General features: G+C 34.3%; 1 protein-coding gene and 2 non-coding genes across 3 annotated transcripts; 2 read left to right on the top strand and 1 right to left on the bottom strand.

The window, feature by feature from the left end:
* The first annotated feature begins 574 nt into the window (after positions 1 to 574).
* On the top strand, positions 575 to 1375 carry LOC119639048 (kelch-like protein 17). The gene has a single exon (XM_038036218.1). The coding sequence runs from the start codon at positions 575 to 577 to the stop codon at positions 1373 to 1375; it is 801 nt and encodes a 266-aa protein (XP_037892146.1).
* A 12636-nt stretch (positions 1376 to 14011) lies between these two features.
* Trnap-ugg lies at positions 14012 to 14083 on the bottom strand. The gene has a single exon. It is a non-coding gene; the product is annotated as a tRNA-Pro (tRNA).
* Positions 14084 to 14945: 862 nt separating this feature from the next.
* On the top strand, positions 14946 to 15017 carry Trnap-ugg. Its single transcript has one exon. It is a non-coding gene; the product is annotated as a tRNA-Pro (tRNA).
* The last annotated feature ends 1369 nt before the right edge of the window (positions 15018 to 16386 follow it).

The following is a 16386-nucleotide window of genomic DNA, read 5'->3' as shown; positions in this document are numbered from 1 at the left end:
AGATATTAATGAAGAAATATTGGCGGATATAATCGACGGTATTTACTCGGGTAAAATTACTATTACCGGAAGTAATGTTAAACGCCTCCTTGTGGCGTCAACTTTATCGCAAATTCAGTGGATTACTAATGTATGCTGTGAGTTTTTGAAAAACCATCTACTTCCTTTGAATTGTTTAGGTATTTCAAAACTCGCTGATACTTGCGGTTGTAAAGAGTTGTACAATAGGTGTCAAAAATATATATTAAAAAAAATTATTTGGAAATTTGGAACACTAAAGAGCATTTACTGTTATTTTTTGAAGAGATAAGATATTTGATATCAAGTGAGATAATTATCGTCGATTCCGAGATAAATGTATTTAATGCTATATTAAATTGGATAAAATATTATCCAGGAAAGCGACTTATCCATCTCGTCGACTTATTCAAATATGTACGTTTGTCTTTGATTAGTACAAAATGTTTGATGAATTCTGTTGCTGCTGAGTCTTACATAAAGAACAATCCATGATGTAAGTACCATTTAATGAATGCTATGGAATACTAGTTAAAGACCGAGGGACGATGTTCTTATGGCGCCGATGCGGCTAGAAAGAAGCCATGCTGAGGCATCCTCATTATGTAATTTACTATATGTTGTTGGCGGAAAAGTACCTTCAGTGCAACCACTGCATAGTGCTGAGTGCTATAATCCTTTAATTAATACTTGGACTAATATTCCGGCCGCGCGTGTTAAGCGTTACAATTTTGGAATTAGTATCCTTGGCTACATGATATATGCGTGCGGTGGTAATGACGGCGAAATTTCTCATCATCGTGTAGAATGTTACGACATATTAACGTCTAAATGGATTACATGCCCAAATATGAACTCTAATCTGGAAGGCGCTCGTGCGACAATGTCAGACAATTGTCTTTACTGTGTAGGTACAACGATAAATCAAACAATAATGGAACGTTTCGATCCAAGAGAAGGCCAGTTGTGTCTCATGCCTCCTTTGTTAAGCTATCGTAAATCTACCGATGTTGTTTCTCACGAAAATTCTTTGTTTTTCTCCGGGGGCCTCAATTCTAATAATTTGACACAATCTAATGGAGAGCGATTTGATGTGCGACGTAGTAAATGGGAGCACGTATCTTCAATGTTGTCAGCTAAACACGGCCATTCATTGGTGGAAATGGACGGTGATATTTATGGGGTTGGTGGTGGTAAAACGTTCACAGTTGAAGTAGTGATTCTTGTATTATTTCAAAATAAAAATACTAGACACGCGTCGAAATATTTCAATGAAATTGGCCCTAAAGATTTAGCGTCAAATATCTTAAATAGTCGGATAAGAGAATTTCCATACCTAACACTCGGCTCGTCATAGGTTCGGACGATAGATGTGGATATGTAAGCAGCGAGAATATTTTTGTTAGTGACAATTTTTGCAAAAAAGAAAAATTATGCGTGCGTAGACATTCATAATTCCAAAATAGTTCGTAGACCTGAGGTAGTGTTAAAAACTATGTGGAAATGTTAACGACTTATTTATTTTACTCATTTCATTTAATGAATCATCTCAAAATTTCGTTAATGGTGCAGTGAATTTGAATAACTATAATATATCCGCAGCAGTATATGTAAATCTTTGAATTGCTGAAATGTGTGTGTGATCTCACCGTATGTAAATAAAACTGGTTTTATTCAGGGTCGCAGTTAAAAAGAAATGTAAACATAAAATGAAAAATGAACCAAACTTACAAAGTGAAAAAAGAAAAAGAAGCTGCTCTAAGTTCGGTTTAGATCGAATCGAATGATCATTACGTTTTGAGCTCTTAAACAAATAAATGCGAAAGGGAGATTTGTTTAGTAGGCTTGATTGCTTACCGTTTATAAGCAAGTCATACATATATAAGCATAAAACCTCAAAACAGTGGCCTATCGAAATTAAAAGCTGATTTCCAAACCCAGCATCATTTTTTGTATCCTAACGTTTAAGCAATTCGTGGCTTAGCTCAGTAACAATGACCTACCTGTAAAGTCAACCGACACGTAATTTTTCCTGAACTCGATGCTTTTAATTCGTTTTTTCAGCAGTCATCTTTAAAAACCTTGATTTGTGTGGCGTTCAGAACCAGAAGATCGACCCACATTTATTTTACCGATCGATTCAGAATCATTTTCCCAATTTATCGCGGCTCCTCTGTCCATGGCTTTAAATCACAGAGCAATCTAATCTAATCTGACTTTGTCTTGGTAGCTAAGCTAAAAGTCATAAAAGAATCCATACAAAGAACATGTTAAAAAATCAATCGACGAAGTTTCATATAAATTTTACACATTTTGCCTGCTAAACTCCGGTGTTGCCTTAAGAATTCATTCGCTTTAATAAATTGTATGCTTCTAAGAATTAATCGCAAGTTGTATCGTAGTCCATAGAGAATCCAGTAAGCCACAGAACTGAATTAAGTAATCGCAAATTCTCTTTTATGGAAATGTCGCGCGAAATAAAAATTTCTTGTGAGGATACCTGGACAACGCCGAGCTATATCTTCGGCATAAAGTAATTTTATATCTTGCAATATAATCGTTCCTATGACAACTGAATCTTTTCATGGTAAAAACTTGATCATTTTCAATATTTCATGGTAAAAATTATTTCATAATAGTAAATTGACAAAACGGTCAACCTGACCGCACTTGCTTGTTTTTACATTCATTTTGCTATTGTAAATTTTTATGTAGTTTTTTCATTTTTGCTAATCAGATCATCTTGTACCTCTGATTATTTTTGGCAAACCACATTAGGGGCGTTCGTCGTTTTAACTTTGGAAGCACTGACTTTCAGATAAGTTATTGTTTTGTTTTTATCGCGCCTATTTCTGTCCGTAAGATTGCAAATCGGCTTAACATTCCACAAATTTTTCCTTCCAAGGCTTCCACTTTGGCATCAAGCTGAGTCACTACTTCAGTAATTTTGCCGGCGAGGGCTTTTATTTTGGCCGCAAAATGCACAGATACTTCAGGTACCTGCTGCGTAAATATCTGGTTGTGTCCGTTCAAAGCTTGCATCTGCAGATACCTTCAGTTCATTAAATCCTTTCTGTTTGCTAAATCCTAATCCTAAATACTTTTTTAAATTTGTTAACTCTGAAAGAAAAATTTCCACATATCCCTCTCACGTTTCTTTTAATGGCTCTGATTCCTCGTATGATTTTGAAATCTCAAATCTATTTGCTGATTTCGATTTATCAGCAAACTACCCATATCCTATAACTAACTCGGTTTCAATACCTAACTTGGTTATTTCGATAGATGACGTTTTTAAAGGGTTGAGTTCTCTAAAACACAGTTGTTCGCCTGGACTTGATGGAATTCCATCATGTGTACTTAAATCTTGCGCTGTCGAGTTATGTGGTGTGATCTCAAAGATTTTTAACATGTCCTTGTATTCAGGTGTTTTCCCTTCATGTTGGAAGAGTAGTTTCCTTATTACTATCCACAAGAGTGGAAGTGGACAATTTGTTGAGAACTACAGAGGCATAGCCAAGTTGAGTGTCTTGGCCAAGTTGTTCGAGCGTATTGTGACTCAGCATTTGGCCTTTGTCATTAATTCGTATATTTCTCCGCACCAGCACGACTTTCGGAAAAGGCGATCTACAGTCACCAACTTGTTAGAGTTTACCTGTCATGTTTTCAAGGCTTTTTCTAGTGGCTCTCGCACAGATGTTATATACACTGATTTAAGCAAAGCATTAGATATGGTTAACCATAGACTACTTATCTTTAAACTCCAAGCCTCTGGTTTCCCACCCTACTTAGTGAAATGGATAAACTCTTATCTGCACAATAGATCCTTCAGGGTTTTGTTTAACTTCATCACCTCGGATGAATTCCCCGTTACGTCTGGCGTACCTCAAGGAAGTCACTTAGGTCCCTTTTTATTTTGTTTATACGTTAACGATCTTCCATCGGTGGTTAATTCCAGCCAGATCTTAATGTATGCTGATGATGTGAAACTTTTTTCTTCCTTCTCTGTTGAATCGCAATCATATCAGCTTCAAGGTGATTTGGATAATTTTGTTGCATGGTGCTCTTTGAATCTTCTAAAACTAAATCTGAGCAAATGTAAGAAGCTTTCTTTTGCAAGAAGAAAGTCATTCATTACTTAGTATTTCATAGATTCGCATAAGTTGGATTCGATCACCTATTTAGGCGTTCTATTTGACCATAGGTTACGTATCAACGTATTGCGTATTGAGCTCTCAATAAGCAAAGCTAGGTCCGCGCTTGGTTTTATAAAAAGGTGGTCCAAAGAGCTTGATGATCCCTACATTACGAAAAGGCTGTACATGTGTTTGGTTTTAGACCCATACTCGAGTATGCCTCAGTTATGTGGTCTCCTTCATGTAGGTGCTACGTAGATTCAATTGAATCTGTTTAAAAGCAATTCTTGCTGTTTGCCCTTAGAAATTTGGGTTGGGATCCGATTGCCTCTCTTCCTCCGTATGAAAATAGGTTGCTTCTGCTGTCCCTAACGTCTCTTGAGAAACGTAGGTTTGTTCTTGGCGTTTCCTTTCTAATTAAAGCAATAAATGGTGTCATTGACTCGCCTTCATTACTTGGTGAAATAAGCTTTAAAGTCCCTAACCGCTTCTCTAGGCACTTTATCTCGATTAAGCTTAGTCAGTCTAAATTTAAGTATGGGCTGTTCAATCCGCTCAGGGTCGTTTGCAAGAACCTAAATAACGTCTATCACTTATTCTCGTTATCGGACTCGTTAAAGTCCATTAAAGCAACATTGCTTAATACGCACGATTTACCTGTGTCGCATTTAAACTAGCTTTTATCCTTAAAAAGTCGTTACGTTTCGAAAATGAATTATTGTCAATTTATTATCGGTTGCCAGGCTTATGCATGTTTGCGATGGCTTAGGGGTTCATTTGCAATTTGGTCCTGTACCGGTTGTAAGTGTGGTCCTATGCTGATAGTGTACATGCTTTTTTTTCTTTTTTCTTTTTTTTTTCTTCTTATTTGTTTTATTATACTTATACTCAATTTTTATTATTAATTAATATAAGTTTTGCATTAAGAGCCAATTGAACTCGACTGTTATTTGTTTAGTTGTGTTTCTAGTATAAGTGGAATAAATAAATAAATAAATAAATAAACTCTATTGACTCTGCCTTCTGCTTGTATACCCTTCTCCAAGCAACTGTTGCCTAACTTCATTGTGACAGTTTTGCGTTAATATGTTTTTCTACGAAATGTTCCGCATATTGTTGCTAATATTTTCGACAATCGCCAGCTGCATGCGGCAGATAAAGCGTCACGAATGTGTATTTGGTCTTGCCATCTCTAGAAGTTGGTTTCTTAGAAATCTGGTAGTTGTTATGCAACCTCGTTTCATGAAATGTGGATTTTCTCAACGGTATTTTCGGCACGAATAATGTCATTACGAATAAACTTTCACCTTATTTTTCTTGGTGTTTGATCACTTGGTGTTTGTACTCACATTTTTTGCAACCATTACATTTGTGCTTAGCGTGCGGCCATTCTCGTACAAAACGGAAGCATGGCATCCGCTGCTGAGCGTGAGGTTTATGTTAGCTTATCTTGGATTTAGATGATTGTGGCTGATGCTGCTGTTTGTGTTCGTAGGGCTTATGATTTTTGATATTATTTAATGGTGATAGATTCTGTTCTATGAAATCCGTATCATATTTTATGTTTGCTGAACGTTCTCATTCCGTTACAATTCTCTGTAAGGGGATGTCAGAATCAGTATCCATTATTGCTAACAGCCGTGTTTTTACATCTCATCATGTGAGGACTTCAAGCCACAAAGAAAGGTTAATCTTTAAACTGGCAGGCGTCCCAAAAAAAATTCAATTTCTTCATATTCACGAAAGTATAATCACGTGGGTAATACGATGAAAACATATTTATATAGTTTATATATTTTATATTTAGTTGATAAAATGCTCACTACTTGTTCATCCTAAATATTTTTTTTAAGTTAGTTAACTCGAAAAGAAAAATCTTCATACGCCCCTCGTAGATTTCTTTTAATGGCTCCAAGTCCTCTGATGATATTGAAACCTTAAATCTCTTTGCTAAGTATTTCCGAAAATATTTTTCTGATTTAACTGTTCACTATCGGTATTTATAACTAACTCGGTTTCGATTCTTAAGTTGGCCATGCCAGAAAACAACGTTTCATATGGTTTGAGGGGTCTGAAATGTAGTTGTGCGCCTGGGGCTGATGGCATTCCGTTATGTATACTCAAAACATGCTCTGATGATTTATGTGGTGCTATTTCAAAGAGTTTTAATCGGGCCTTGAAATCAGGTGTTTTCTCTTCGTATTGGAGAACCAGTTTTCTTATTCCGCTCTGCAAATGTGGAAGTGGACATAATGTTGAAAACTATAAGGATCTTTACATTACAAAAAGGCCATACATGTGCTTAGTGAGACCAAGACTTGAGTATGCCTCTTTTGTGTCGTCTGCTTCCTGTAGGTCTTATGTACATTCGATTGAAAGCGTTCAAGAGCAAATTTTGCTGTTCATATTATTATTTTTTCTTTACTTCCCTTATACGCTTTGTATTAGTTTTTAATAATAGTTAATATAAAAGTTACTTCTAAGAGTTAATGGGGTTCCGCTGTTAATTCATTTTAGCTGAGGTTCGTGCGAAAATAAATCAATAAATACACATTTCGTGAAGGCTTGTTTGGAGTATCCGTGTGAGCAAACGCGAGATACTTGAAGCCATATTTTCAATATACACATCTGATGATGATAATGTGTCTGCTAAAATCAAATTTTTTTTTATTTCTATAAAATTTTGAAAGTACATTCCATAGGCGATGCTACTTAATTTGTACTAAAATGGGAAAAATCGGCGTCGCCTCGAGCAGATTCAATTAAGCGATAAAGCAATAAAATAAAAAAGAAATTGCAAAATTTCTCCATATGAAGCAAAAAATACGACTGCAGCGCACACGCGAAATTGGCAAGCTTGCCAATGTCATAAAACTATTGCATTATAAAATGTGCAGCTGGATATGAGTATGCGTGGGTGAAAAAAAGTATGAGTTCAAAGATAACGTAAATGAAATTATGATGATATTAGTTCAAGTATGAAGATACGAGTGTGTTCCAGATGACGAGAAACTATAGAAGACTGTTCACGCAGAACTAGGTTCTAGATTCTAGAACCCTTCAAGTTCACTTAAATAATTTAGTTGTTCGGTTAATGAGTTAATATTGAACTCGGGTAAGAAAATGACGTTTTTAAGACGGACGGTGCATCAAACACAATACTCATATAAATTGGTGAATACAGATACGATTTATAATTTAGACGTGCTCTTTCATAGATTGGCACCATTTGATCCACATATTTCATCCACTATAAACAAAGCAATATGCACATTGGGATTCATTAAACGCTGGACCCGTGAGCCATATATTATAACGAAGAGCCTGTAAACGACGTTAGTTAGGTCGATATTATCGCTGTTATGTGAATGCGATCGAATCGGCGCAAAAACAACTCCTGCTTTTTGCGTTAAGGGATGTGATGATAACTAATTAGTAAGTGGGTGAGTGGTCTACTAGCCACGATTGTGCTTAAGTTTTGTTTAATTATATTTTATATAATTAAAAATTATATTTTATATAATATAAATTTTATAAATATGTGTTTTATAGATATTTTTTGGTTAAATGAAAAGATGTATCCACGATCCATTGTGGCTGCAGATACTTGGCCAGTTGGAATAATTTTTACAATGATTCCATGTAATGGTGGGCGGGAAAAATGTAAACTTTGGCTAATCTTTTATTCAGATTGTATTTCATGTCATTTTTTCTCTATCCAGTTAATTATCGGCTCGTTTTATCTTTGTCCAGTTTTTTTATCCAATTTTACTTACAGAGTATTTTTTTTTTTGTTGATAAATTTTACCAGTTTTATCCAGTTTTTTCCATTTTAAAATGGAAAATATTAAATGCACGCATGATATAAATTCAGGTACGGGAGGATTTATATCGTGTGAATATAATGTAACGAAACTACAAGCAAAAACTTACCGTATATTACCAGACCCAACGAAATAAATACATGGTCGGATATTTTGTTCGAAATTCAAACTAAGAGATTATCATTTATCTATTTACTTTATTAACATTGCACAAAACTTAAACATGGAGAAAATTGGGCCACTAGCATCAAAGGCCATCGGCTCGCCCCAAGTAACAGTTGTGTGGTTCATATCCATATGTGCTATATGTAAATACAACAAAGGTGTAAATATTATTTCTATTAATTTGTTATAATTTGTTGTGGAAACTTATAGGTGTTAGAAATTATACTAAATTTGGGATTAGGAATGACACCAAGGTTTTGGTTTTCAACAAGATTTACTTTGAGTAAGGAGGTGGTTTTCGAAACCAAAGGACACAACCATGTTTCTGACATAAATTCAGTAACCTGCGTTTATCTAGCGAAATATTGTCTCCAGACATATTGGCGCAATCCGCCAAAATATCAACGGTATTTGTAAAAATTTTGGGAACTTAATTGATATTATTAACGTTTGTGAAAATAAAAACGCCATCTGCGTAAATGCAATGACCAGCTTTGTCGCAATTACATATTATTTGGCTAACTTCATCAAAGGCGATTCTGAATGTAATATAAATAAATGTCGGAGACTACACGGTTGATTTTGGCACGAAAAACCAATAAGAAGCTTTTTACAAAGTTGTAAATTTAATGTCCTACTTTCCAATTTGAAAATTTTTCCAATACGATATAGGTTCCACGAACGTGAACTTTTCATAACATATTCTCGTAGAGATCTTGCATTTTAATTTGAACATAGAGTTGGGCCTTTTATAAACTAGCGTATTAGCAATTGACATGTCCCTTCGAAAATTAGCCCATGCTGCTTAGATTTGATGGATGAAGTGAAAGTTCACAGCTCCACCATGGAACATGCTTGTGGTGGTTTTTGTCTTTATATTTAGCGAGAGCATAGTGTGCTGCAGTGAAAATAATTTTTAGTATTCTAGTCGCCTCACAGTTTGTGGTCAGATAAAATCTATATATATGTTATCATCTACAGTGATAAGTATATTAATGCCAATCATCTTTGTTACTTAAAAAGGAATAAGACATTGGAGCTACCTTGGGGCGTGCCGAAATTTATTATGACGGGAAAACGATTACTTCCATATAGATTTTTTAAAATTGACCGCTGCGTTTTTGTAATGATATCAGCCGAACGTAATTTTAAATCTATGTGAGTAAAAGTTCGTCTAGGGGAGAAGTGAGTTGGGGAGCCGTCATTTAACAATGTCATCTTTAAACATAGTAAAAATTTTTCGATAGTTTTACCTCGCGAGCTTGAAATAGCAATGAGTTAAAATCACCTAATAATATTACAGGTACAAAAAAAAATTAGGTGAAATCAGTTAGTGGAAAAGTTTGGTTTGGCGGAATATATGTGCAAAGGATGCTAACTGGATCAATATCTATGCCATACAGGCCCTCACAACAAGACGGTCAAACCGCTATCGAAAATATGTTGCTGGTCCTTGATCGCCTTAACAACTTTCTTAACTATATTAGCTTTTGTTTTCATAGAAGTAGCGAGATGTTATTTTAGATATTGTGTTATGGTTGCTGACATGTTTTGCATTGTATTGAATGTAGAGATGGATGAGTAATGGGAAGAAGATTTGTCTATGATTGATATGGTGAATTTGCTTTTTACTGATGGTGTTGTAGGCGAAGTTTATGCTAGTATGGATGACAGGGATGAAGATCATGACGATTTCGATATTAAAAGTGTAGTTATAGTGTTACCATTATTTTTTTGTGTGGTATCGTTACTTGGAGGAGGCGTGCGATCACTGTTTCTTGACGCAATGGTAAGACAAGTTCCCAGAGCTTGATTTGGAAGCGAAAATTGTCTTTTATAGATGGCGACCACTTCTTTCATAGAATATTTATTTTTAATTTTTCTTGTTAAAATTTCCTTCGCTTCTTGGTACTTACGGCATGAATTATGTGATGCAGGATGATCACCGGAACAATTAATGCACATGGCGCATGTTTAATTTGTGGAAGGATGTAATGCAAGATTGCAGTCATTGTAAGGCAGGAACTCTCTTGCAATATTTGGCGAAAATATGTACTCCTTCATATTACTCTCTATTTTCTATTTTAGGGGCATTACCGTAATAAAGTAAAAATAAATATTTAGAGGGAGAATTTTTCAGAGTTTTCGTTTACTTTTATCAAAAAATATATGTATTTTGCTCATTTTCAGACTAGAGTGGATTGATTTTGGTCATATTCACGCACACACTGATTGATTTTGCGCACTTTCAGAGACCTATCGATTGGTTTTTGCTCACTGTGAGGGACCTTTAAGCTCATTTTTTATGTTAGAGACGTTTTTTTAATTTAATTTGCATTTATTGAAAACAACTCTACTATGAACATATGTTGGAGGGAAAAATAAGACAATTTGAATTAATTAAAGGTTTAAGAAGAATAATAGGAGAAAAAATTGAAGAATGTCCAATAAATAAATAAATAAATTGATATTTGCTAAATTTTCAAATTTTAGTTTTATGTACTTTTTGGAAAAAATAATGAAATTTTATTTAAACAGAGAATTATGGCACTGGTGTTTGAAAAAAAAAAAAATGAAAATTTCGAGAGATAATTTTTCAGTGTTTTTGGTTACTTTTATTAACACTAAAGCTACCGACATTCCATGTATACCTATTTCTACCGTGAGCGGTCAAATGACCGCGTCAAAAAAACATATTTAAAGTAGATAGTAAACAAAATATTTTTCTGATGCTACATTAAAAACTCGTTTCCCGCTTTTCCATGTTGTATGTTTTATTTACTTTTATACATTTTCATCACATTTTTTACAAATTACAGCATTTTGTGTTGCACATTTTCCACATACGTATTTTTTACATTTTATACAAATTTTGTTGACTTTACAATATCTTATTTGACAAGATCTCCGTTCAGAAGAAATAGTGTTTGTGTTTATTATTGTTTTTGATGAGCATTCTTGGCTTATTTCTTTTTCTTTCTGATATTCGGTCCCAAGTTCTTCTGCCAACTGAAACAAAAACTCTTGCCTCGATATATCCTCACCCGTCGTTTCTTTATATAAAATCCAAGAGTTTATCCCGGCTAAATCTAAAATATTGAAAAAGACCTGTAAAGGCCATCTTTGAGATTTAGATGTTACACTATATTTTCTGGCCAATTGGTCGGTTACATCTACACCGAATTTTGTACTATTATAAACTCTAATTGTCTCTGGTGTCATTTTTTTCAATTTCAACGGATGAATGCATTGAACTAAGTATCAATACTTTTTTATTTGGTTTAGCTTTATAAATTGTACGAATAAAGTCTTTCGATTTGTATAATATTGTTGAGAAGCGTGTCATACTATCCTTTGCTTGTCTCGCTAATTTTGGTAGCTCTCTTTTATTTCTCCGGATAGTTCCAAAAAGAGTAGTTCTTTTTGCTAGAAGTTTACTCGCTAATGATGCGCTTGTAAAAATATTGTCAATTGTTATATTTCTCCCATGACCAGTATATGGTTCTGCCAATTTCAGAGTTACAAACTCTCCAACTGGGATTGATAATTCTCTCCCTTCATCTTTTCCCAAATATGGAAAGCCGTTTACTATATATTTACTTTCTACATCGGAAGCTAACCACAATTTTATATCAAATTTGTCCGGTTTGTTGGGCATATATTGAGTAAATCTACAACGTGCTTTTGTAGGAAACAATTGTTCATCTATAGTAAGATATGCTCATGGTTTATAACAGTTTTGGCTGTTTTCGATAAAGTTATACCAAACTTGAGAAATCAATGCGAACTTATCGTTTTGTAAGCTTTGACTTCGTTGATTTTTATTGTCAAATCGAATAAATCTCATGATTTCTGCGAAGTCATTTCGACTCATAGTTGTCGAGAGTTTTTTCTCGACGGACCCCATTTCGTGTTCCATAAATATGATAAATTAATGTTTTAAGCCTCATATGCGCCGCGTGCATATAGAAGTCCAATAAATGCATATAATTTTGCAATAGATAAATTCCATTTCGTTTTCAACACTCGAAAAGCCTCCGATTCCGTATATTCTCTTACATGTTCAATCATTTTATGATCAATAATGAAAGAAAATGCTGAAAATGCTCTGCTTGTATCTCTTTAATCGAGGCAAAGCTTTCCTTGGAAGTGGTTTTTTAAGTTTAGGAAATAGCCACGAGTCACATGGGGCTAAATCAAGTGGACATGGTGATTGTGGATGGATATGTTTTTGGTAGCCATCGAAAATTGACGCCTTTCTGGTCCAAAACATCTTTTGAAATGTTGACTGATCCGCTTGACATGCCAACTGCGGCAGTAAGATCAGGTAAGGTTACGTGACTTCCGTCGGTAGAGGTTGATAGTCGTCCTGTCCCGTCGCTCTGTTTTTGCGCAAGATATTTCATTTCGTAAATACAATTGAACGCAACTTCTTTGACCAATAAAATCACGTTTTGTACAAATCGGAAGAAATGTACATTTTTTGTCGTACAAAACCAAGCGCAGCTCAAACGCTAATGACGTTTACGATGTGAAGTTTGGCACACATGCCTATCACCATGCCTATCAAGTTTGGCACAGTGCTACCAACAAATAAACAAAAACGTTTCTTATATTCGATATACGTGCGCAATTTAACTTAAATCTTGGTCTTAATTGTTAATCCCAGTATGACATCGCAAAGTTGCTTCTTTTATGTGCCCGAGGTTATTGCAAACGTTTGTGTGCTGCACAACGTTCGCGTCAAAGTGGAAGGAGATTATTTGAATACTCTAGTGACCTATGAAAGTGATGATGTTGATATTTGTGTGGAAGCACCTCTATTGAGGCAATTGGTTGCGGAAGTTAGAGGTTAGAGATTTTGGTCGCCGCAAGGACAATCAATTGCAAAAACATCGTAAAATGCATTTATATGCATAACTAAATATGCAAGTGAAATAAATACGCTGAGAATGCGGTAAAAGTACCCGGCCAACGTTTCTCCATTTGCACACGGTCATTAAAAGCGTTAGCTGATGGTATCGTCGTGATGATGTGTGCTGTTGGTCAATTTTGGATGCTTCATCTAAATTATTCGCTTTAATCGTGTTAGTTGTTAACAACAATGAATGTGACGATTTATTCTCATTTAACAGAATTGCTTTGCTGCTTTTCCACCATTTATTGAAAGCAACTCTGTGCTCTCTCTATTCTCAACACATGCCACTTTTTTATAATCCGTGTAAAGGGAAAGACTAGCTAACGACTTTTAGCGAAAAATTGAAACTATTTTGCAAATTGCAAAAAAAAAAAAAAATTAATAAGGTTTAGAAGAAGAAGCTTGTGGAACATAAAAAACGATTGTTTATTAAAATAAATGCCATTTATTAGCTTAAATAAGATTTGATAATAAAAGTTTAATGAGGTTAATAAATAAATATAAGTGTATGAAATTTGAAAATAAAAGTTTGCAGAAAAAATATAGAAAAAGAGTAATTCATACGGAATGGACGTGTTAATGGAACATTAATGGAAATATATGCTTTCCAAAGTCAGCGGAAAATGAAGCAATTTTCATTAACCGGGAAGAAAAACTTAGCCTAATGCTTATTGGCTTGAGATACGCATAACACCAAAGTATTCTTAAAATGTATGGAGGGGGGTTCTTTAAATAAAGATTATTATAACGGAGTTTATTGTTTAATTTCAATAAAACCTCATTAATCTCTTCTTGCTCATTGGTGTATATAAATATAAGCATATTTTAAGTTTAACGAAACAGTTTTCATTGTGGAATATACCTTTACATTGTGTCGCTCGCTATGCTATTTGCTGTTAACACAATTCATTGTTTGAATAAATTTTAAGAAAAGTCAAAAAATGACAGCCGGGCTCAACCGGGATTTGAACCCGGGACCTCTCGCACCCAAAGCGAGAATCATACCCCTAGACCATTGAGCCAGTATGCGCATATCAACATAATCACTAACAAGTAGTTTTTGCAGTATAAATAAAATAATAAGTTTAACAACCACTGCTGATAGCAAATTATTTGCACACAAATTTACACACAATAAATGTATCAGAAGGAGGTATTAATTTAGAAATCGTTCTACAAAAAAAATAAAAAGGAAATAATGTTCAGTTTGCAGCAAACGTTGCAATACTCATTTCTAGCCTGTATTTAATGTTTGCTTTGTAAAATTTACGGTAAAATCCTCTATATATCATATTGGACGTATATTGAATTTATTTTGAATTATATTTTTGTATAATTTGACAGCAGCCTGCAGAGAATTTACAAGTAATTTGCGTTTTCAAGCCTGTTTTTTTATAAACCGTGTGAAAGTGTGGAATGCTTTGCCTGTGAATATCAAGTCAATTGCGAGCAATGGAGTTTTGGTTTGATTGTTACGATTCAAGAGTGAATGTTTCCTTTTTTTATTATACTTCTGTTGATACGAGTCTCGTCAGGATGCAAATTATAATCTGGAGGTTTCCATTATTGTTGAGTATTACACCCAACAATTTTTTCAAAAATAATATAAAGTATATTATCTTCCAAAAACCTCTGTCGATTTTTCAGGTTCAAATGAGTTGCAATGGGGCAAAGGTTGACTGTCATATACTGCTTTGTCAAACTCAATTCTTTACCTATCTTCGTCACGAAGTATTGAAAATTATTATTGAGGAAGAATAAGCAAAAAGTATATTTACTTTTTGTTATTTTGACTTATACTGTCGTAAATTTTGGACATATTTTATATAAAGGAAAAGAATAATTAAATGTAGAAAAAGCAATATGAGCGAACAAACCTGTGGAGGCTCAATGGTCTAGGGGTATGATTCTCGCTTTGGGTGCGAGAGGTCCCGGGTTCAAATCCCGGTTGAGCCCAGCATTTTCATTTTAATTTTTCCTATTCTCTTTTTTTACTTTGTTTCCTTATCTCCTTACTGTGATTACGTTGCAATGAGCCTACAGGCTGTGTTGCTAGCTGAACAGACTTTTAGTCGAAGAACTTATTTCATTAGTCTAAAATGGTAGTAATAATTGTTTGAAATACAACCTCTCATATTTGGTTCACTATTCTTTTTGTCCATCAAATTTGATGTATATGTTTACATTTGTTTTCATGAGTGAATGAAAATATTTTATGGACATGTTTTTTTAACAAGTATAATAAATAATATTAACAGGACCAAACCTTTTTGCAATCAAAGCGATACGTTTGGTAAGAGAGACTCTTTCTGCAGAAGTAAACTAGACGCACACCTCACAAGACCACAAAATATGCCACACTCGGGACGAAAGAATAAGTTTATTGAAAAACGAATAAGGGAAGAAAATTAGCGTTGAATAGTGCGTGAACCAGAGTATTCGAAAAAGTGTATCTACTCCTTGTTTATTCCCTCTGTTAAATGTGATATTCTTTCGATACTTTTTATGGATAAAGGTATTGCAAATATTTCGCTAATTTGTAGCAGAGAATCATAGCTACATTGGTATCATTAATGAGAACACGCTAAAGAATACTGGATGAGAAAACATTTCATTAAAACCACATATATTTTATAGCGTTCCTGGTGCGCAGTTCTTGATCCTGAAAATCAAAAGACGAAATTAGCATCTCTTTGGTCAAGTTTGTAGCAGTACATAAGTGTGTACATATACTAGTTTTTTTTTTTTTATTTTAAGGGAACTGTTCTTAGCAGTTCCTCAACCTTTCCATACATAAACTCTTCGAAAAGTAATGATGATGGTCATCCATTATTTATCCTTCAGGTTATTTTTATTGTTTATGCTATTTGTTATTATTGTTTTATTGCATACGTTATATTTGGTGCTTTTTAGCCGCAATACCAAAGTTGTTATTGCTAGTAGAGTACCGTATATACTCACTGGTATATATAGACATTTACGTTTATTATGCTTAACTCATACTTACTTTTTTGTGCAAGATTTGCAACATTGTCTCATTTACTCCGGGTTGTTTACAAGCAATGATGTGAAGATATATTCAGATGTAAGTGTTTACGTTTGTGCAAAGCCATACAAAATCTATGCATGTCTTCATATAAACATATTTTCGGTTATGATGAAATCAAAACAATGTCATATCATCTGAGAAATTAATAGATGTTTGCACTCGTTTATATAGAGGCAAGCACAGTGAGCAGTTTCTGTTAAAAGTAAATAAGGTGTAGTCAAAAAACGTGAACTTATCGATAGAGTAGAACCTCACTTTGCTAGTCAATGTCTCTTG

The sequence above is a fragment of the Glossina fuscipes genome, unplaced genomic scaffold, assembly GCF_014805625.2.
Source record: "Glossina fuscipes isolate IAEA_lab_2018 unplaced genomic scaffold, Yale_Gfus_2 111, whole genome shotgun sequence".
Lineage (NCBI taxonomy): Eukaryota > Metazoa > Arthropoda > Insecta > Diptera > Glossinidae > Glossina > Glossina fuscipes.
This window is presented reverse-complemented; position numbering and strand designations above follow the sequence as displayed.

Coding starts and splice junctions, on each gene's coding strand:
- LOC119639048 (XM_038036218.1), top strand. CDS start 575: ATGGCGCCGATGCGGCTAGAAAGAAGCCATGCTGAGGCATCCTCATTA.